We start from the raw sequence: 21,718 nt of genomic DNA, 5'->3' as shown, positions 1-21,718 counted from the left end.
TCCTCATGTGGGTGTCATGAAAGACATCCAAAGATTATTTGTTGTCTAATATATTCCATTATTTTTATGGTAGTTTTGAAGGCTTCGTTGCCTTGTTTGCAAACTTGTTGCCACATATTACGCAGAGCAGAGGCCGCTTGGTGTGTGAAAATCACTTGTAGTGATTAACCTGTATCTTAAGTAGAGCTGCTTAAGTAGAGTCATTAGGATCCCAAATTGCAGACACTAAATTGGGGACACTAAATTGCGGGTTTACTCAGATTGCAGGCCCAGTTGGCAATAAGTGTCCAAGATGTTGAGACTGCTGTATTGAAAAGAGATTTTCACCTTAGGTTGCACTGTTTGTTTTCTCCATGGAAAATTTGACTGTGTTTGTGGAAGACAAGCAAATGGTTGCGGAAAATCATTTACTGGTGATGCTACAAATCACACAACAATACTATGCAGATTTCATGAAGGACAAATGTAGAAAGCTTAACCATTTGTCATTTTGTTTTGGTCCGCAGGTCAATTGAGGTGGTGCTGCCGGATCCACCAGCTGTGTACAGTAGTCTTCCTCATTGGCTGGCTGAGTTGACTGACAGCAAACTTAAACAGCTGCTGGAGCAAGGAGACTCCCAGAGGGTCAGGGAGCTCTCCTTGGCTCTTATTACTGTTCTGAATGAGGTAGGAGAAACCTGAACATGAACACTGGAATGTACACTATGCATGCATTTTACCAATTTCGTTTAAGGACTACTCAGTCAGCCGAGAGAATAGATTGATTGATGAAATAAATAAATACTAAATAAAAACTGATACAATTTTATCAAACAAATATTGGAATTAACAGAGTGAATGTATTTCTCTATCTCAATATCTGTACTCTGTATTATATTGTAACAGTACGAGCAGAACAGGGAGTCAACCCGCGTGTCACTAGCGGAGCGGATTTACCGAGTCAGAGTCCGCAGCAATATTACCAGGGCGCTGACTGCGCTGGATCTCAACACTGTTAATGACATTCAGCAAACTTCTGCTGCTCTGGCGCAATGTACAGTGAGTATAATGTTTTGTTTGGAGAGACAAAAAAAAGGACCTGTGAGAGTGAAAGATGGTAGCGAGGTAAAAAGCTTGTATGAATTAGTTGTTTCCTTTGCGTGTTTTTAGGCGGTGAGTCGGGAGTTCATCTGCGAGGAGTGTCAGAACAGCACACTCAACAAACTTGAGTCCATGTTAGAGATTCTGCAAAATGACACCAAGCAGGGAACGGTTACTCCAACTGAGATAGCTGACAACATCCTCAACATTATGGGTAAGAGATCTGCAGGCTTTCTCGAGAGTGATATGATATACCCACAGTCATCATTGAGAGGTTTGTGCTAAAAATTCTAATTATTCTCTAATGGTTGATGACTTGAAAATTATGCCAGGTGCCAAGATCATTAATTGTAATCGTTCACTCATTTGACTGGTGGTCTTAGTTTGACCATTATTCTTATCACGCAAGACATGAGGATTAAATAAAATAAAATGGGTACAGACTTAAGCATCCTATTTTGTCAGAATGCCATTTTCACAAATTCTCCCAGCTTTTTCTATAATTTTCCACATCTCTTTCAAAAGGTGATCTGATCCACCAAGTCAGCCAGTCAGCATCTTACTTCCAACCCGCCTACCTGGATTCCGCATCAGTCTTCTCGACTTCTCCCTTGGCCTCGTCTGGCGAATACCACGGAGGTATCCAGCTGGACCCCTCTCCGTCAACCTTAGAGCCACACCCACTACGAGTGGCGGCCAAAGCCTACAGCCTGTCCTCGGTCCTCATGCTCATCCTTATGCACGGCCGCGTCCTGAACGAGGAACCGCTTGTGCTCAGGGGATCGGAAATAGCTGCCACGGGAAAACTTGCAGACCCCCAGAGCCTGCTCTGTTACCATGGCAACAGCAGTCCAGGTGAGCCTGTTGTGGCCCAATGAATCATGTCTGTTTTCATCACTTCTGTCAGGATCAATGTATCACGATAGTGCCATCTCGTGTGTCTGTAGAGTGCCAGCGGTTCTCCATCCCCAGAGCGTTCAACAGCAGTCTTGGCAGAGCAGCTGCAGGGAACAGTGTCATGCAGCTACTCTTGCAGGTAAGCAACATGAACTCTGCCGACATCCTCTAGAATCGAGATTCTTCCACACATGAGCCTCCTTTTTTTTCTCCACAGTTGGAGTCCAACCCGTTCCCCTTCAACTATGTAGCCAACTACACCGTCTCCACAGAGGTGGCATCCATGGAGTTCCGCACTCAAAATGGCACCCAGATTCCCATCTCCGGACTGGATGACAGTCTCGCCATCACTGTCGCCATTAACAATGGCACTGGCGGAGAGCTCGGCGCAGATTCCTCAGGCGCAGGAGGCGTGCCCACGGCCGGAGCCGTCAACATCAGCCAGTGCGACTCGGTCATCGTCAGGGTGATAACAGGGAACAGCAACCGACAGGCTGGACTGTTTGTTCAGCTCAACTTCACCTCTTTGGAAGGTCATTGTTCGACTTTTAGATATTTTGACTGTGAAGCAAGCACATTTGCGAGAGAGATAAATTCTTGCCACATATTTAGTTGTTTAGAAAAATGCAGTCTCGATTTAGGGTTAATATATATAGTTTTTTTATTTTAGTTACTATGTATTATACCTTTCCCCAGATGGTGGAGGTGAGGGCGATGAAGATTCCAAGGAGCCATATATCGACGCCTACCTTCATTCCCACGATCAGCCTAATGAATTCAACTGCACCGACAGAAAACGTATCGCACTCAGTATGACCCGAAGCCAAGGCCTCGATCATAGGAAGTACACTTTCTTCCTGTCGCCAGAGTAAGACCCCGCCCTCCCATTACAGATGCATGCTAAACACAGTTGTCAATTGTAACTAGCGTCCATTTCTGCCATCTGTTCCACAGGACGTATGACACTACTCTTGACTACTTTATCAACGTGAGCACGCCCTGCAGCCCCACCTCACAGTCTGCCGGCGTTCATCTTGAGGTGGGGCTGTTCGTCTCGCTGTGCCAGTACTTCAGCGAGAGCGAGAAGCAGTGGCGAACAGACGGCATGGTACCCCTGGCAGAAACCAACGCCAGCAGAGCCGTTTGTCGCACCAGACACCTCACCGCCTTCGCAGCAGGCCTCTTTGTACCACCTCATGCAGTCAGCTTTACTGTGCCAGTCAGTACTAAAACTAAAAAAACATATTCTTGTTGTTAAGATCAACATGTAACTTTGTTCATCTTTTTCAGGCGCGCTCTGGCCCACCAAGCTTAGTGGTGTTGCTGGTGTGTGTGCTGGGCTTGCTCAGCTACGTGGTTGCTGCTGCCATTTTGCACAAGTTAGACCAGCTGGATTTGCGACGGGCTGGTGTGGTCCCTCTGTGTGGCACCGATGGACTCTTTAAATATGAGGTTCAGGTCAAAACTGGCTGGAGTCATGGTGCAGGTAAGCTAATGAGAACCTTTCAACTGGGACGCTGTCATCCTCCCATGCTACCCCATAGTGAACGCTTAGAAAACCAACTGTTGTGCGAAAATGCTTTAAAAACACGAGGCATACCCTGGACCATCACAGGAAACATAATACCACATTTACACACTCAGATTCTTACCCTTAAGAGTCTTAATACATGCGCCAAGAGGGAAAATGTTATAATAAGTGTGTGTGTGTGTACAATTTCAGGAACAACAGCTCATGTAGGAATCAGTCTGTATGGTCGTGAGGGCCGTACCGGACACCGCCATCTTGACACCAGGGGAGCCTTTACTCGCAACGCCCTCGACATCTTCCATGTTGCTACGGACACCAGCCTTGGCAGTGTGTGGAAAATACGCATTTGGCATGACAATAAGGGTAATGACATCAACGACATCAACAAATGCGGAAGGTGTCCTATTTTTAATGAAGTCATTTGCTATCCTTCAGGTTTGTCCCCAGCATGGATGTTGCAGTATGTCTTGGTCAAGGATTTACAGACAGGAAGTAGTTACTACTTCCTGGTTGATGAATGGCTGTCCATAGACAATGAGAAAACTGAGGGTCGGCTCGAAATGGAAGTGGAGGCCTCAGGTAAATCTGAAATCATACCATACATACTTATTCATGATTGCCAGCAATGGGATGTGTACACTGAAATGGGAAGTCAACCTGAAAATGTTCTTTACAATAATATGTTGTTTTTGCCCCCAGTAGTCTAAACACAGCATTCCGATTAATATTGATGTCATTTTCAGTTGACAGCAAGTGGCAAAATGGCCGCCCACTGAGATGGATACAATCAAATACCTTTTGCCTGTTTAATTCATATTCTACCAACAAAACGTTAATCAATACACTGTGTTTGGACTAGTTGGACTGCACAGAACATATTGCAAAGAAAATGTTGGGGTTGACTTTCACATGAATTCATTCAGTTTTAAACCTGCTAATAAGATTTGAATTTGACTATCACATGCCAAACATTTTGGAATGGCTCACCAATGGTTACTCTGTTTTGTTCAGAAGAGGGATCGCTGCGCCAGTTTCCCCGTCTACTGCGGTGTGAGCTTCAAAGGGCGCTGTGTGAGAGTCACCTATGGCTGTCACTGTGGGAGAAGCCCCCTCGCAGCCCCTTTACTCGTTTGCAGAGAGCCACATGCTGTGCTTTGTTACTGCAGCTATTTTTGGCCTTCAACACACTATGGTACAGCATTGTGGTGGACAAGAGAGTCAGGTGTGTGCAACCTTTCTGTTCTGTGCTTATGGTTGCTGTGTATGGCTCGGGTATTTTACTGTAGCACTCCATCCATCCATCCATCCATCCATCCAAATAGACATCTTGGTTTAAAAGATGTATTCACATTCAAGCCTTGATATTTTCTCCAGGCGCTCTTGTTCCTATTTTGTTGCCATTCTCTGTTGCAGCCCACAGGCCGTGGCGCAGTTATCTTCACTGAACGGGGAGACTGTAGCAGCAGGGGTGGTGACATGTCTGATGGCCTATCCTCTCTACCTCCTGGTTTTCACACTCTTCAGAATGAGCCGCAGCAAGGTACTGCTATCAAAAACCTGCTTCCATCTGGTATCGCACACGTGAGCTAACTAGTTTTTGTTTGTGCAAATCCTTAGTGTGTATCAGTGAAGCAGGTGCCTCCTCCAGGGGACCAGGAGTCAGTGGAGATCGATTATTTCCTGGAGAACTCCAATGCTGGAAGTTCTTTCCTCTACTTTGATGGCGAGGTAGAGTCTTGTGTGCTAAAAATAATTTAGACATTTTATACTGTTCGGTGGGGCAGATGTTTGATTTGCTTTTTCTTGGAAATCAACATTTTGGTTTAGCATAGACTACGTTTGTTTTGTGCTCCTTACCCCTGGCCTTCTAATGGTTAATCCCTTTCTTGCTCTCTGCTACTCAGACCAATTCAGAAGAAACCAATGTGGATTTGCCCACTCCATCCACCAAAAGGTCAGTTAATTATTTTTGTGTTGCACAAAATTTTACTTCCATCATTTCAACAAACATTGGGTGTTGATTCAGTGCCCATAAATGCCTCACTGTCCGTTTTTCAGTCTGGCGAGTTGGGACATGGCAGAGGACGAGACGGATGACAGAGACTGGCCCGAGCTGTCGGGTCATGTTTCTGAGACGGGAGGGGCGGGACATGGAGCAGGGCTCCCGAGGCTGAAGAGAGGCCAAGGGAGCAGGCACCTTGGTGTGGACATCACCTTTAACCCTGACAATGAGGATGAGCAACGTCACAAATACTTTACTTCTTCAGGTAAGCTCAAATGAGATCACATGTACTATATAAGTAGGGCAATTATTGAAATACTTCCAAACTCAACATTTATTCACATTTTTTCATTTTTGGAAATACAGTATCTAATCAAGTCTTACTGTTATGTAATTAGCATGACACATTGTCGCAAACGGTGTCCATTTTGACTTAAAGGGGAAGTTTGCAGTGTTACAGCTGTTATTAAGATTTCCAAGTATAGCCTCACTTCACTCATCATTTCCTCAAGTCCCGGACCAACGCACTCATTGATGTGCTCAATCAGGCAAGGAAAGGCCATTCATAGTGCCATGTGATTACGATGGTGTGTTATAAATAGTTTCGGATATTGCTCTTCTATTGTATTCATCACAATAATAATTCAGATTTCTAATCATCATAAGTGGGCATTAGTATCTGGCTCGACCATTAAAATAAGTGTACAGTTTATTCAACAATTCCAATAATTTTGTCAGGATTTTTTCATAAAATGAAGTCAGTCTTTATATTGATGCATTTGAAGACAAATGTTGAAGTTCAAATATATCAAATATAATTTTGACCCCTCAGTCTTCTGTTTATTTGTGAGCTATATCGCTCTGTTATTCAAACAATGACCAGCAATTGATTTTTATGTGGTGATTAGCAGCTCAATTGTTACTGTTAGACCTTTGTTTTACCAACTATGAGTCCAAACAGTGGTTGAGTTACTTTTCCTCGCAGATGAGGACCTTATCAAACACATTCTGAGCGATGGCCAGAACTTCTTTCCGCAAGCAGATGAAAGTGAAATGGCTGATCTGTGAGTATCGACGGAATGCAAATAATCTGATTTGACATTTTGGGGATTTTCTTCAATTTCATTTTTTTTCTCTTCCCTGCACGTTTGTCAGGTCAAGCATTTTAGAAGATAACACAGAGGTGATTCTTCTCCAGAAAATCAATGACCCTCTCCCTCTCGAATCGGTCAGGAGAGAACCCCCGAGAACTGCTTTCTCCTCCAATACAGGTTTGTGTGGAGTACATTCAGAATTTATATCCTTGGATTGATTCCCTTGCATCAAGTTTACTATTTTGTCATTTTGACGTATTGTTTTATTTGGGTTGCCAAGCTATGATGGCAACACACATTCTTATTTCGTTGATATTGCTTAGTTACGAAGGTTCCCCAAATTGTTTCTTATCTGTTCTAATTTGTCCTTCGTTTGTATACAGGTCATCTTGCCTATTGAATAACACTTTTCTGTCCACTTTTGTAGTGCATTACATGAACGTTTGTTTTTCTCTGATCCCGCCCTTCTCCAGTTGTGACGGATGTTTGTCGTCCAAGACGGTTCCCTCCCTGGTGTGGACGCGCTGCCCTTTGGGGAAGCTGGGCAGCGATTGCCTTGGCTAACAGCGTATCCATATGGGCAGCTCACGGGTTCAGTCAGAGAGTGGCCATGATGTGGCTCATCTCCTGCTTTGCCAGCTTTCTCTGCTCCTGTCTCCTGTTAGAACCAATGAAGGTGTGTAAAATGTAAAACACACCCACTCAATTTGATAAGCACTTTGTACATTTGCACTGTTTTAAATCACTCTACTTTTTGTTGGTTTTTTTTAACAAAAGGGTTGTTTAATTTGTCCTTCAGGTGTTGTGTGAGGCCATCTATTACGCAGTGTTTGTGTGCCGCCTGCGCCCTGAGGACCAGGATGTGTTGGTGGAGTTCCCCATGGTGGAGAGGGTGGTGCAGCGGGTCCACAGGGTGCGGCCCCCTCAGGGCTATGCTCTATCCCAGGACCGTCACCAGGCCCGCAAGGTCCGCATGCTGCACAACATGTTGAAGGTAAGCAAGAGATGCATTACAAGCGCTTCATTGGGTCCCCCCTTTGTGTTTTCAAAGTTAAAATATTTGTTGTTGTTGTTTATTTTCAGAACTTCCTGGTCTACATGTTCTACTTGTTGGTGGTTCTTCTTCTCAACTATTCGGACTCTGCCAAAGACACACACAGCCTGAGACTTCATACTCAATTGCAACATGTGCTACACACACCTGAGTACCACAACATCAGCAGGTAAAATAAAGATCCTGTAAACTCTACAACCACAATAAGTATGATTCAATCTTTTAAAGTGAAGCAACACAGCATCAATGATTCTCATAATTTTCTAATCTCTGTTATGTTTTTTAGCCGAGACGATGTTCTGGCTTGGCTGGACAAATCCTTATTACCTCGCCTTCTGAATGACTCCGCCCTCCTCGGAGACACAGGAAGTGTTTTACTCGGCACAATGAGACTAAGACAAATCCACCACACACAGGGTGAGATGCGGTTATGTTGCATTTGTTGGAGCCCAAATCTATACTGAGCTCTCTAACCACATAGTATGTGGATATTATTCAAGATTTGCTCTATTTTTTCAGTTTTGGCTGGTTCAAGATCAGAGGACAGGTGGGAACAAGGCTGGCCAAGTAGCACAGCTTCTGGTGCTGCAGACACTAACCGGTAGGCAAAGGATTGCAGGACCTATTCTGTGTCTGTTAAATATGTGATTTATATTATTTATATTGATTTTTTTTGGCTCCTGCCAGGTTGTGGCGTTTTGGTCCGAGAAGTGTGCTCAATAATGGCACGGACTTGGTCATTCACTTGAACAGAAGTCTGGAGGAAGCCTCGAGCTCTTTGCAGCAGCTGCAGCAGGAACATTGGCTTGGCGACAGGTTAGTAATAACTTTCATCTTCCTAAAACGGACTTAATGTTTCTTTTAACAGACGAAACAATGTGAGGGATTCGCTAATCAACGAATAGTTGTCGAAATATTGGATTGTGATTTTCTTACGGATCTGACTCGCTTAGTTCTATTGTCCAACACCAGTGATGTGACAAGGACTTAACTGAAATGCAGCATGCATATCAATTTTTTTTAATTTTAGATTGTCAGAGAATGATCGTTCCCAATGTTCAGCAGCCCGTAATATTTGGTGTGATGGCCAGTTGTTTTATCGCACTCCTCCCACATTTGGATAGTCATGTGAAATATGGACCTAAATAATAGCAATAAATTTTCTTCTTTCTTCCTGTGTGTTGTTTTTGTAGGAGCCGTGCTTTGTTCGTGGAGTTCTCACTCTATAACATCAACACAAAACTCTTGGCAGTCTTTTCTTTCCTCTTCGAGTTCCCAGTTTCTGAGCATGCTCAGTCCAGCCTTGAACTCATTGTCATCACTCTGTGGCCAATCACAGGGCTTGATCTCCAGCTTCTTTTAATGGTAACTACAGTCCATTAGAAGCGATTAGCACAATGCAAATTAATTCCTGTCCTTTGTTTTGTCATTTTGCTGATACGACTTTGTTTTCTTCCTTACTAGCTGGTCCTTCTTGCCCTGGTTTTATATTTCCTGGTACGGGGACTTTTGGGTTTTCTCCGTGAAGGTTACTCATACCTCCTATCCACCTGGAGACTCCTAGGTGTCTGTAAACTTGCTCTGGCAGCATCTGTTTGCGGCCTGCATCTGAGTCGGTGCGTCATGGCCCAGCGGCAGTGGGCGTCGTACCTCAGTCAACCACGGGATGCCTTCACAGACTTCTACCCACTTGCCAAACAGAGTCAGATGTATACAGTCATGGCAGCCTTGCTACTCTTTATATTGGTTCTCAAGGTAAGAAATCAATCAAGTAATCAAACTACAGTTACACTTCAAAAGTAACAATAATGTCACTATGTATATATTTCATTGAATTCAACTTTATCTGTTAAAAATTTAAACCAGGTGTCATTTTTATGCAAAGTAGTTGTGTTGGGAAAATGAAGCTTCAAATTTGCTTCAGGAATCGATTTGTATTTTTTGACTCCTGTCATTGCACTCTCACCAAATCACCCTGGGCTGGAAGCACACTAACTTGTGATTTCAACAGTGCCATCTAAAGAAGTAAAAAAAAAATACAATGACTGGTTCATGACGCAAATTTCAAGTTTCATTTTCTCATCACTACTGAATGTGACTATTAAAGTGAACAAGTTGCTTTTTAAAGCAAGTAATAATAAGTTTCTATTTCAAGATTCTGATATATATTACTAATATTGTCATAGACCATTAAGATTTGATTTTAAGTTTTCCATTCAATAAATGTTGGTACTTTCTCAATGAGCATTTGAGGCCCCTGAAAAATACACCCTTTAGCACTGACCAGCTTGTCCATGTATACAAACCAGGTACTTAACATCATCTCTAAGCATTTAAATGAGTTGTGTTTTCAACATATGGAAACCATACACTCAATCAATGTGATGCCATAAATTCCGACATGAATGCTTTTGAATAAGTTGGAAGGTTTCCTTGAATACATTTTGTTCCCTTTGCGCAATCATGCAGGCCTCTCATCAGTTGCGCTTCCTGCGAGAGTGGGCCGTGTTTGGCCGAGCTCTGCGACGCTCTGTTTGGGAACTGCTGGGCGTCGCTCTGGCCCTCCTGCTCTTGCTGCTGGCGTACTCGCACACTGGACACCTGGTCAGTGTCTCATATTTGTGTTAACCTCTGATGCTTATGACATAGTATGAACAGAAATGTGTTCATCAGCTTTCTGTTTATGTTGGATATTTGTAAGAAGAGAACTAATGTGAAGGCTTTCTTTTCAGTGGTAGATACAAAAAAAAGTATATATATATATATATATATATATATATTAGGGGTGTAACGATTCATCGATACACATCGATTAATCGATATAATGCTCTACGATTTATTGGCATCGATGCTAAACGTAAACATCGATTTATATCGCCGTGTTTGACCTCGGACATTAGACGCGACTTTATTTTGAAATCCAGTTCATTGTTGCTTGCTTCCTCTTTCCGGGAGTACGCGGCGTGCTGTGTTGTGAGCAGAGCAGGCACGTGAAAGGGGAGCCGACAACTACGCGGCTCCTGGGCTGGTGCTATGGCTAGTGTCCAAGAAGACGAGGAAATTCGCTCCCCTTTGGGCTTCAAGTCATTCGTTTGGAAGCACTTTGGATTCCAAAGAAAAGATGGCTCAACGGACAATTAAAATTATTGTAAATAAATAGTTCAGTAATGCACTTTAAAGTTAATGGTATTACAAAAAAAGAAAGAATATTCATTTTTCTTTACTTATATGAGAAAAAATATAGGAATTTGATAAAGTTCAGTGTTAAAATAAGCACTTTGTACACTACAATACTCTTGTAATTTCCTAAATAAAGAGTTTGCAGTACCTTGTTGATTTTGCGGATGAATTGTTATAAATCAGGATATTGTTCTATATCGATCGTAGAGCACTATATCGTGATGTATCGTGAATGAATCACAGCAGGCTTTAAGATATCGGCGAATATCGTATCGTGGTTCTTTGTATCGATATGATATCGTATCGTTACAAAACCTGCGATTTACACCCCTAGTTTGTAACCCTAACCTTGATTTAAAACCCTAGTCGGAAACCCTAACCCTAGCTTGAAACCCTAATTAGCAATGGCAAAACTCTTTGGAAACCCTGGTCGGAAACCCTAACCCTAGTTTTGAAAGCCTAGTTAGAAACCCTAATCTTAGAAACCCTAAAAGTAGTTTGAAACCCTCGTTGGAAACCCTAACAGCTTTAAAACCTAGTTTGTAACCCTAAGCTTGGTTTAAAACCCTAGTCGGAAACCCTACCCCTTGTTTGAAACTTTAATTAGCGATGGCAAAACTCCTTGGAAACCCTGGTCGGAAACCCTAACCCTAGTTTTGAAAGCCTAGTTAGAAACCCTGATCTTAGAAACCATAAAAGTAGTTTGAAACCCTCGTTGGAAACCCTAACCCTAGCATTAAAACCTAGTTTGTAACCCTAACCTTTGTTTAAAACCCTAGTCGGAAACCCTAACCCTAGTTTGAAACCCTAAATAGCAATGGCAAAACTCCTTGGAAACCCTGGTCGGAAACCCTAACCCTCGTTTTGAAAGCCTAGTTAGAAATCCTAATCTTAGAAACCCTAAAAGTAGTTTGAAACCCACGTTGGAAACCCTAACCCTAGCTTTAAAACCTAGTTTGAAACCCTAACCTTGGTTTAAAACCCTAGTCGGAAACCCTGAGCCTAGTTTGAAACCCTAATTAGCGATGGCAAAACTCCTTGGAAACCCTAGTCGGAAACCCTAACCCTAGTTTGGAAAGCCTAGTTAGAAACCCTAACCCTAACTCTAACCCTAACTCTAGTTTTGAAAGCCTAGTTAGTAACCCTAACCCTAACCCTAACCCTAGTTTTGAAAGCCTAGTTAGAAACCCTAACCCCAACCCTAATCCTAACCCTAACTTTGGAAACCCTAGTCGAAAACCCTAACCCTAGTTTTGAAAGCCTAGTTAGAAACCCCAATCTTAGAAACCCTAAAAGTAGTTTGAAAGCCTCGTTGGAAACCTTAAGCCTAGCTTTAAAACCTAGTTTGTAACCCTAACCTTGGTTTAAAACCCTAGTCGGAAACCCTAACTCTAGTTTGAAACCCTAATTAGCAATGGCAAAACTCCTTGGAAACCCTGGTCGGAAACCCTAACCCTAGTTTTGAAAGCCTAGTTAGAAACCCTGATCTTAGAAACCATAAAAGTAGTTTGAAACCCTCGTTGGAAACCCTAACCCTAGCATTAAAACCTAGTTTGTAACCCTAACCTTTGTTTAAAACCCTAGTCGGAAACCCTAACCCTAGTTTGAAACCCTAAATAGCAATGGCAAAACTCCTTGGAAACCCTGGTCGGAAACCCTAACCCTCGTTTTGAAAGCCTAGTTAGAAATCCTAATCTTAGAAACCCTAAAAGTAGTTTGAAACCCACGTTGGAAACCCTAACCCTAGCTTTAAAACCTAGTTTGAAACCCTAACCTTGGTTTAAAACCCTAGTCGGAAACCCTGAGCCTAGTTTGAAACCCTAATTAGCGATGGCAAAACTCCTTGGAAACCCTAGTCGGAAACCCTAACCCTAGTTTGGAAAGCCTAGTTAGAAACCCTAACCCTAACCCTAACCCTAACTCTAGTTTTGAAAGCCTAGTTAGTAACCCTAACCCTAACCCTAACCCTAGTTTTGAAAGCCTAGTTAGAAACCCTAACCCCAACCCTAATCCTAACCCTAACTTTGGAAACCCTAGTCGAAAACCCTAACCCTAGTTTTGAAAGCCTAGTTAGAAACCCCAATCTTAGAAACCCTAAAAGTAGTTTGAAAGCCTCGTTGGAAACCTTAAGCCTAGCTTTAAAACCTAGTTTGTAACCCTAACCTTGGTTTAAAACCCTAGTCGGAAACCCTAACTCTAGTTTGAAACCCTAATTAGCAATGGCAAAACTCCTTGGAAACCCTGGTCGGAAACCCTAACCCTAGTTTTGAAAGCCTAGTTAGAAACCCTGATCTTAGAAACCATAAAAGTAGTTTGAAACCCTCGTTGGAAACCCTAACCCTAGCATTAAAACCTAGTTTGTAACCCTAACCTTTGTTTAAAACCCTAGTCGGAAACCCTAACCCTAGTTTGAAACCCTAAATAGCAATGGCAAAACTCCTTGGAAACCCTGGTCGGAAACCCTAACCCTCGTTTTGAAAGCCTAGTTAGAAATCCTAATCTTAGAAACCCTAAAAGTAGTTTGAAACCCACGTTGGAAACCCTAACCCTAGCTTTAAAACCTAGTTTGAAACCCTAACCTTGGTTTAAAACCCTAGTCGGAAACCCTGAGCCTAGTTTGAAACCCTAATTAGCGATGGCAAAACTCCTTGGAAACCCTAGTCGGAAACCCTAACCCTAGTTTGGAAAGCCTAGTTAGAAACCCTAACCCTAACCCTAACTCTAGTTTTGAAAGCCTAGTTAGTAACCCTAACCCTAACCCTAACCCTAGTTTTGAAAGCCTAGTTAGAAACCCTAACCCCAACCCTAATCCTAACCCTAACTTTGGAAACCCTAGTCGAAAACCCTAACCCTAGTTTTGAAAGCCTAGTTAGAAACCCCAATCTTAGAAACCCTAAAAGTAGTTTGAAAGCCTCGTTGGAAACCTTAAGCCTAGCTTTAAAACCTAGTTTGTAACCCTAACCTTGGTTTAAAACCCTAGTCGGAAACCCTAACTCTAGTTTGAAACCCTAATTAGCAATGGCAAAACTCCTTGGAAACCCTGGTCGGAAACCCTAACCCTAGTTTTGAAAGCCTAGTTAGAAACCCTGATCTTAGAAACCATAAAAGTAGTTTGAAACCCTCGTTGGAAACCCTAACCCTAGCATTAAAACCTAGTTTGTAACCCTAACCTTTGTTTAAAACCCTAGTCGGAAACCCTAACCCTAGTTTGAAACCCTAAATAGCAATGGCAAAACTCCTTGGAAACCCTGGTCGGAAACCCTAACCCTCGTTTTGAAAGCCTAGTTAGAAATCCTAATCTTAGAAACCCTAAAAGTAGTTTGAAACCCACGTTGGAAACCCTAACCCTAGCTTTAAAACCTAGTTTGAAACCCTAACCTTGGTTTAAAACCCTAGTCGGAAACCCTGAGCCTAGTTTGAAACCCTAATTAGCGATGGCAAAACTCCTTGGAAACCCTAGTCGGAAACCCTAACCCTAGTTTGGAAAGCCTAGTTAGAAACCCTAACCCTAACTCTAGTTTTGAAAGCCTAGTTAGTAACCCTAACCCTAACCCTAACCCTAGTTTTGAAAGCCTAGTTAGAAACCCTAACCCCAACCCTAATCCTAACCCTAACTTTGGAAACCCTAGTCGAAAACCCTAACCCTAGTTTTGAAAGCCTAGTTAGAAACCCCAATCTTAGAAACCCTAAAAGTAGTTTGAAAGCCTCGTTGGAAACCTTAAGCCTAGCTTTAAAACCTAGTTTGTAACCCTAACCTTGGTTTAAAACCCTAGTCGGAAACCCTAACTCTAGTTTGAAACCCTAATTAGCAATGGCAAAACTCCTTGGAAACCCTGGTCGGAAACCCTAACCCTAGTTTTGAAAGCCTAGTTAGAAACCCTGATCTTAGAAACCATAAAAGTAGTTTGAAACCCTCGTTGGAAACCCTAACCCTAGCATTAAAACCTAGTTTGTAACCCTAACCTTTGTTTAAAACCCTAGTCGGAAACCCTAACCCTAGTTTGAAACCCTAAATAGCAATGGCAAAACTCCTTGGAAACCCTGGTCGGAAACCCTAACCCTCGTTTTGAAAGCCTAGTTAGAAATCCTAATCTTAGAAACCCTAAAAGTAGTTTGAAACCCACGTTGGAAACCCTAACCCTAGCTTTAAAACCTAGTTTGAAACCCTAACCTTGGTTTAAAACCCTAGTCGGAAACCCTGAGCCTAGTTTGAAACCCTAATTAGCGATGGCAAAACTCCTTGGAAACCCTAGTCGGAAACCCTAACCCTAGTTTGGAAAGCCTAGTTAGAAACCCTAACCCTAACCCTAACCCTAACTCTAGTTTTGAAAGCCTAGTTAGTAACCCTAACCCTAACCCTAACCCTAGTTTTGAAAGCCTAGTTAGAAACCCTAACCCCAACCCTAATCCTAACCCTAACTTTGGAAACCCTAGTCGAAAACCCTAACCCTAGTTTTGAAAGCCTAGTTAGAAACCCCAATCTTAGAAACCCTAAAAGTAGTTTGAAAGCCTCGTTGGAAACCTTAAGCCTAGCTTTAAAACCTAGTTTGTAACCCTAACCTTGGTTTAAAACCCTAGTCGGAAACCCTAACTCTAGTTTGAAACCCTAATTAGCAATGGCAAAACTCCTTGGAAACCCTGGTCGGAAACCCTAACCCTAGTTTTGAAAGCCTAGTTAGAAACCCTGATCTTAGAAACCATAAAAGTAGTTTGAAACCCTCGTTGGAAACCCTAACCCTAGCATTAAAACCTAGTTTGTAACCCTAACCTTTGTTTAAAACCCTAGTCGGAAACCCTAACCCTAGTTTGAAACCCTAAATAGCAATGGCAAAACTCCTTGGAAACCCTGGTCGGAAACCCTAACCCTCGTTTTGAAAGCCTAGTTAGAAATCCTAATCTTAGAAACCCTAAAAGTAGTTTGAAACCCACGTTGGAAACCCTAACCCTAGCTTTAAAACCTAGTTTGAAACCCTAACCTTGGTTTAAAACCCTAGTCGGAAACCCTGAGCCTAGTTTGAAACCCTAATTAGCGATGGCAAAACTCCTTGGAAACCCTAGTCGGAAACCCTAACCCTAGTTTGGAAAGCCTAGTTAGAAACCCTAACCCTAACCCTAACTCTAGTTTTGAAAGCCTAGTTAGTAACCCTAACCCTAACCCTAACCCTAACCCTAGTTTTGAAAGCCTAGTTAGAAACCCTAACCCCAACCCTAATCCTAACCCTAACTTTGGAAACCCTAGTCGAAAACCCTAACCCTAGTTTTGAAAGCCTAGTTAGAAACCCCAATCTTAGAAACCCTAAAAGTAGTTTGAAAGCCTCGTTGGAAACCTTAAGCCTAGCTTTAAAACCTAGTTTGTAACCCTAACCTTGGTTTAAAACCCTAGTCGGAAACCCTAACTCTAGTTTGAAACCCTAATTAGCAATGGCAAAACTCCTTGGAAACCCTGGTCGGAAACCCTAACCCTAGTTTTGAAAGCCTAGTTAGAAACCCTGATCTTAGAAACCATAAAAGTAGTTTGAAACCCTCGTTGGAAACCCTAACCCTAGCATTAAAACCTAGTTTGTAACCCTAACCTTTGTTTAAAACCCTAGTCGGAAACCCTAACCCTAGTTTGAAACCCTAAATAGCAATGGCAAAACTCCTTGGAAACCCTGGTCGGAAACCCTAACCCTCGTTTTGAAAGCCTAGTTAGAAATCCTAATCTTAGAAACCCTAAAAGTAGTTTGAAACCCACGTTGGAAACCCTAACCCTAGCTTTAAAACCTAGTTTGAAACCCTAACCTTGGTTTAAAACCCTAGTCGGAAACCCTGAGCCTAGTTTGAAACCCTAATTAGCGATGGCAAAACTCCTTGGAAACCCTAGTCGGAAACCCTAACCCTAGTTTGGAAAGCCTAGTTAGAAACCCTAACCCTAACCCTAACTCTAGTTTTGAAAGCCTAGTTAGTAACCCTAACCCTAACCCTAACCCTAGTTTTGAAAGCCTAGTTAGAAACCCTAACCCCAACCCTAATCCTAACCCTAACTTTGGAAACCCTAGTCGAAAACCCTAACCCTAGTTTTGAAAGCCTAGTTAGAAACCCCAATCTTAGAAACCCTAAAAGTAGTTTGAAAGCCTCGTTGGAAACCTTAAGCCTAGCTTTAAAACCTAGTTTGTAACCCTAACCTTGGTTTAAAACCCTAGTCGGAAACCCTAACTCTAGTTTGAAACCCTAATTAGCAATGGCAAAACTCCTTGGAAACCCTGGTCGGAAACCCTAACCCTAGTTTTGAAAGCCTAGTTAGAAACCCTGATCTTAGAAACCATAAAAGTAGTTTGAAACCCTCGTTGGAAACCCTAACCCTAGCATTAAAACCTAGTTTGTAACCCTAACCTTTGTTTAAAACCCTAGTCGGAAACCCTAACCCTAGTTTGAAACCCTAAATAGCAATGGCAAAACTCCTTGGAAACCCTGGTCGGAAACCCTAACCCTCGTTTTGAAAGCCTAGTTAGAAATCCTAATCTTAGAAACCCTAAAAGTAGTTTGAAACCCACGTTGGAAACCCTAACCCTAGCTTTAAAACCTAGTTTGAAACCCTAACCTTGGTTTAAAACCCTAGTCGGAAACCCTGAGCCTAGTTTGAAACCCTAATTAGCGATGGCAAAACTCCTTGGAAACCCTAGTCGGAAACCCTAACCCTAGTTTGGAAAGCCTAGTTAGAAACCCTAACCCTAACCCTAACTCTAGTTTTGAAAGCCTAGTTAGTAACCCTAACCCTAACCCTAACCCTAGTTTTGAAAGCCTAGTTAGAAACCCTAACCCCAACCCTAATCCTAACCCTAACTTTGGAAACCCTAGTCGAAAACCCTAACCCTAGTTTTGAAAGCCTAGTTAGAAACCCCAATCTTAGAAACCCTAAAAGTAGTTTGAAAGCCTCGTTGGAAACCTTAAGCCTAGCTTTAAAACCTAGTTTGTAACCCTAACCTTGGTTTAAAACCCTAGTCGGAAACCCTAACTCTAGTTTGAAACCCTAATTAGCAATGGCAAAACTCCTTGGAAACCCTGGTCGGAAACCCTAACCCTAGTTTTGAAAGCCTAGTTAGAAACCCTATTCTTAGAAACCCTAAAAGTAGTTTGAAACTAGGGGTGTAACGATTCATCGATACACATCGATTAATCGATATAATGCTCTACGATTTGTTGGCATCGATGCTAAACGTAAACATCGATCTATATCGCCCGTTTTTGACCTCTGACATTAGCCGCGACTTTATTTTGAAATCCAGTTCATTGTTGCTTGCTTCCTCTTTCCGGGAGCAGTGCGCGGCGTGTTGTGTTATGAGCAGAGCAGGCACGTGAAAGGGGAGCCGACAACTACGCGGCTCCTGGGCTGGTGCTATGGCTAGTGTCTGTCCAAGAAGACGAGGAAATTCGCTCCCCTTTGGGCTTCAAGTCATTCGTTTGGAAGCACTTTGTAATTTCCTAAATAAAGAGTTTGCAGTGCCTTGTTGATTTTGCGTATGAATTGTTATAAATCAGGATATTGTTCTATATCGATCGTAGAGCTCTATATCGTGATGTATCGTGAATGAATCACAGCAGGCTTTATGATATCGGCAAATATCGTATCGTGATTCTTTGTATCGATATGATATCGTATCGTTACAAAACCCGCGATTTACACCCCTAATATATATATATATATATATATATATATATGTATACTTTTAACAAGTTACTCTTTGTTCCAAGTACATACCCACATTTTCTTTTTTAAAACAAAGTAACTGAAAAGAAAAAAAACATTTTAATTATTCTTGATTTTTGTTTCATGATGTCTCTCCTTTCTGTCACTCTAGCTCTTCCATTCTGTCTTTGATGGCTATGGAAGCGTCAGCTCCGCCTGTCTGTCCTTGTTGGGCGCTGGCGGCCGAGGTCTGTTGTCATGGGAACCTTCCCGGACACTAACTGGTCCCTCTGCCACGGTCTCCTCACTGGTGTTCCATGCCAGTTTTGCCGTGCTTCGGTTGGTCTTGATCTGGTTGGTCATCTCCATTTTACTGAGGAACTACCGGCGCGGACGTGCCGAATTGTACCGGCCTGCTGTTGATCTGCAAGACTACGAGATGGTCGAACTGTTCCTTAGGAGACTCAAAATGTGGATGGGACTGAGCAGGACCAAGGAGGTACTGAACTGCTTTGATACAATATATGGGATGCACATTTTATCTTCATTTTGAAAAGGCTTTAAAAGAATTAGATAACTATCAATATCAGCTATCTGAAGTATTTATCGCGATACCCACCCAGCCGCGTTTGCCAACTTCATCGTGTTATACTTAGGTAACAGTTGTCTCTATTGCAGAGTGCCAGTCTGGCCTGTGCGCAGAAATAAAATAAATTATCTGTCATTGGTTTCATTAAAATGTTATTTATCAAAATTACTAATGGTATCGTATCTGTGAGTACTTAAGAATTAACTATTCATACTGGTCATTTTACTTTTGTCTTGAATTGAACTCAAGTAAACACTGTATATTGAAATGTGTGCTTTTCAAGACTCCTGCCTAACGTGACGTTGTCCTTCTGATCTCGTTGCAGTTCCGTCACAAGGTTCGTTTTGAAGGCATGGAGCTGCCCCCATCGCGCTCCTCATCAACCAGCGACTGTAAGTCTCTGTGTTTACCGCCGCTGGACCGCCCCGACTCTCCCTCCACTCCAGACAGCATAGATGGCGGCTCCGAGGCCTCCTGGTGCCCTGCCGCCGCCAGCCCCTGCAGCCTGACCGAAGCCCCCGGCGTGGGCCTGGGCCTCGGGGTGGCGTTGGGGGGCGCCGACTGGAGGGAGAGAGCGGAGACCGAGGCCTCGCTGAAGAGGTTGCTGCCGACTTTTGATGCCCTGCTGCAACAACTGGACCGTGTCACCATGGTAACGGAGGATTTATTCCATATTGAATGCCAACTAGAGCGAGCACAGAGAAAAAGGAGACGTAGAGGGAAAGCGAGAGGACTGGATCAGGGACAGAGTGGGAAGGGGGGACACAGAAATTGTGAACAAAAAGAAAAGTCGCGTAGCAAAGACAAGCAAAAGGTGGGCAAGAAAGCCAAAAAAAAGAAACCGGGGGAACTTCCAAAGTGTCGAGACTCTGCAGCCAATCCAAAAATGACTTCAGGAGCCTCAAACATTCCCTTTGCAAAGTCCAAAGCACTGCCCCCCTCCTCACCTCCCTCCAAACCCTCCAGCGGCGCTCTCCCGACGACTCCAGTACCGGAACCCTCTGTGTCATCACTCGACAGCCCCTCTTTTTATTCCCAGCCTCTCGAATCAAGCACGGCGTCTCCATGCACCCATGCAGCCGCCCCATCTTCACCCCCTCCCACAGCCTGGGAGCACCCATCCACTGAGAGAGAGACCCTCTCCTCCTCAAGTCTCTTCAACCATCCAGCCCACACAACCACCATCCCCACACACAAGCGAAAACGCAAGCCTCCTCCCCTGAAAAACAAAGTGCATCCCAACTAAGGAGGAGTGCACGTGAGAGGAGCAAGGAGAATGTAAGGTTAAGGACGAGGGGAGCGCAGGGGCAGCTGGTTTTGTCTCGGGACGCTCCTCTCTAAACCTCACGGATAAGGAACAATTCGCAAGAAGGCCACACGCTTAAGAAGAAGAAAAATTGTGGTTGGATTGGCTCAAACAAGGTGCAGGTCACCGGCTCAAGACAACCATGCAAACCAAGAAACTTGTTCTTTATTCTGCACGTTCCCCCTCAACTAGCTACAAATGACCCTGGAGGTCACATGGAGGTCACTGACAGAAGCACATAAGCGTGCTCACCTGAGAACTAAAAAAATGAATTCTTATTTCTCTTATGTTGTGTGTTCATGTTTGAGTATGTTATCACAATGTGTTGGTACTATTACTCCTATGTGGGCATTTGTGGCCCGCTTGGAATAAAAAAAAAAAAGTTTTAGTGCCCCAAATTTGCATGCAAAGCAAATGCAGATACACACACACACACACACTACACATGTAGACAAACCTCGGCGGGGGCTTGGCTGCTGCAGCCACTTGTTCAGGGTTCCGATTATGTTGAAGCGGTACAGAGAGGAAGAAAGACACAGGAAGTGATGTCGTGGGAAACAGAACGTTTGAAATAAAAAAGGACGTACATGTAAGTTGGGAACAGAAAGGACATTTATACTACTTGGTATTTACTTAAGTTCACCCACCATGAAGCTATATTGATCATCAGTATGGTGTATTATTTTTATTGTGTTCAACATGGTTGTGATGTAAATGCACTTTGGTTTTAATATCATTGGTTCTGTAGTGTGGTGTTTTTAATGTAATAAGCTTGGTATGAAATTCATTACAGAAAGCTTTACTTATACTGTAGCTGAATTATAAAAAAAAAAAAAATTGCCAAAGCTTCTGCAGCATGTATGACTTTTACCATGACCATCATTATTTTGTTTTGTACTTAGCACTTTATTGTCAAATGGAGCTGATATCTAAGGCTACATTTTTAACTCATCAACTTTATCATTTTTGTTTTCATGTTATGAAAATGTCGGAGTATTAACAAGGTTTGAAGCAGTTACCATGTTGTTGTTGTTGTTGTGCTCAACGTGCGTACTTTTTGTCCAGTGGGCAAATCTCAGGGAACACACCCTTTTCCTCAAAATAAAACAAAGGGTTTTGACGGAGAAAAGTTTTTTTTTTTTTTTTTATATATATACGTATATATTGTGGAATTGACACCACTTGATCCTCCAAAAAAAAGTATTGAACCAGAGAGTTCATACATGTTGTGATAGTTGACAACCGTAAAGATTTTTCCACATACTTCCTGCCACATGCATTCTCATAAGTTAAGAGGATTTCCTGAAACCTGATTTTAA

General features: G+C 42.8%; 1 protein-coding gene across 2 annotated transcripts in view; it reads left to right on the top strand.

The window, feature by feature from the left end:
* The window catches only part of pkd1a (polycystic kidney disease 1a), a 49,038-nt gene extending 27,763 nt beyond the window's left edge, over nt 1-21,275 (top strand). The window contains exons 28-56 of one of the 2 annotated variants that reach the window (XM_037246179.1): nt 507-666; nt 886-1,038; nt 1,150-1,294; nt 1,606-1,935; nt 2,028-2,116; nt 2,195-2,510; nt 2,674-2,845; nt 2,932-3,196; nt 3,268-3,463; nt 3,701-3,871; nt 3,944-4,087; nt 4,520-4,730; nt 4,922-5,048; nt 5,126-5,236; nt 5,413-5,462; nt 5,567-5,775; nt 6,496-6,574; nt 6,666-6,781; nt 7,078-7,280; nt 7,404-7,598; nt 7,688-7,827; nt 7,945-8,075; nt 8,178-8,259; nt 8,346-8,474; nt 8,852-9,023; nt 9,123-9,413; nt 10,128-10,262; nt 18,677-19,003; nt 19,419-21,275. In XM_037246179.1, the coding sequence (XP_037102074.1) occupies nt 507-666; nt 886-1,038; nt 1,150-1,294; nt 1,606-1,935; nt 2,028-2,116; nt 2,195-2,510; nt 2,674-2,845; nt 2,932-3,196; nt 3,268-3,463; nt 3,701-3,871; nt 3,944-4,087; nt 4,520-4,730; nt 4,922-5,048; nt 5,126-5,236; nt 5,413-5,462; nt 5,567-5,775; nt 6,496-6,574; nt 6,666-6,781; nt 7,078-7,280; nt 7,404-7,598; nt 7,688-7,827; nt 7,945-8,075; nt 8,178-8,259; nt 8,346-8,474; nt 8,852-9,023; nt 9,123-9,413; nt 10,128-10,262; nt 18,677-19,003; nt 19,419-20,339 (5,770 nt within the window). In that variant the 3' untranslated portion in view covers nt 20,340-21,275. Of the gene's footprint in view, nt 1-506; nt 667-885; nt 1,039-1,149; nt 1,295-1,605; nt 1,936-2,006; nt 2,117-2,194; nt 2,511-2,673; nt 2,846-2,931; nt 3,197-3,267; nt 3,464-3,700; nt 3,872-3,943; nt 4,088-4,519; nt 4,731-4,921; nt 5,049-5,125; nt 5,237-5,412; nt 5,463-5,566; nt 5,776-6,495; nt 6,575-6,665; nt 6,782-7,077; nt 7,281-7,403; nt 7,599-7,687; nt 7,828-7,944; nt 8,076-8,177; nt 8,260-8,345; nt 8,475-8,851; nt 9,024-9,122; nt 9,414-10,127; nt 10,263-18,676; nt 19,004-19,418 lie in introns of both variants that reach the window. The other variant, XM_037246169.1, reaches the window with a different exon arrangement.
* Nucleotides 21,276-21,718: the final 443 nt, after the last annotated feature.

The sequence above is a fragment of the Syngnathus acus genome, chromosome 1 (genome assembly GCF_901709675.1).
Source record: "Syngnathus acus chromosome 1, fSynAcu1.2, whole genome shotgun sequence".
NCBI classification, from domain to species: domain Eukaryota; kingdom Metazoa; phylum Chordata; class Actinopteri; order Syngnathiformes; family Syngnathidae; genus Syngnathus; species Syngnathus acus.
This window is presented reverse-complemented; position numbering and strand designations above follow the sequence as displayed.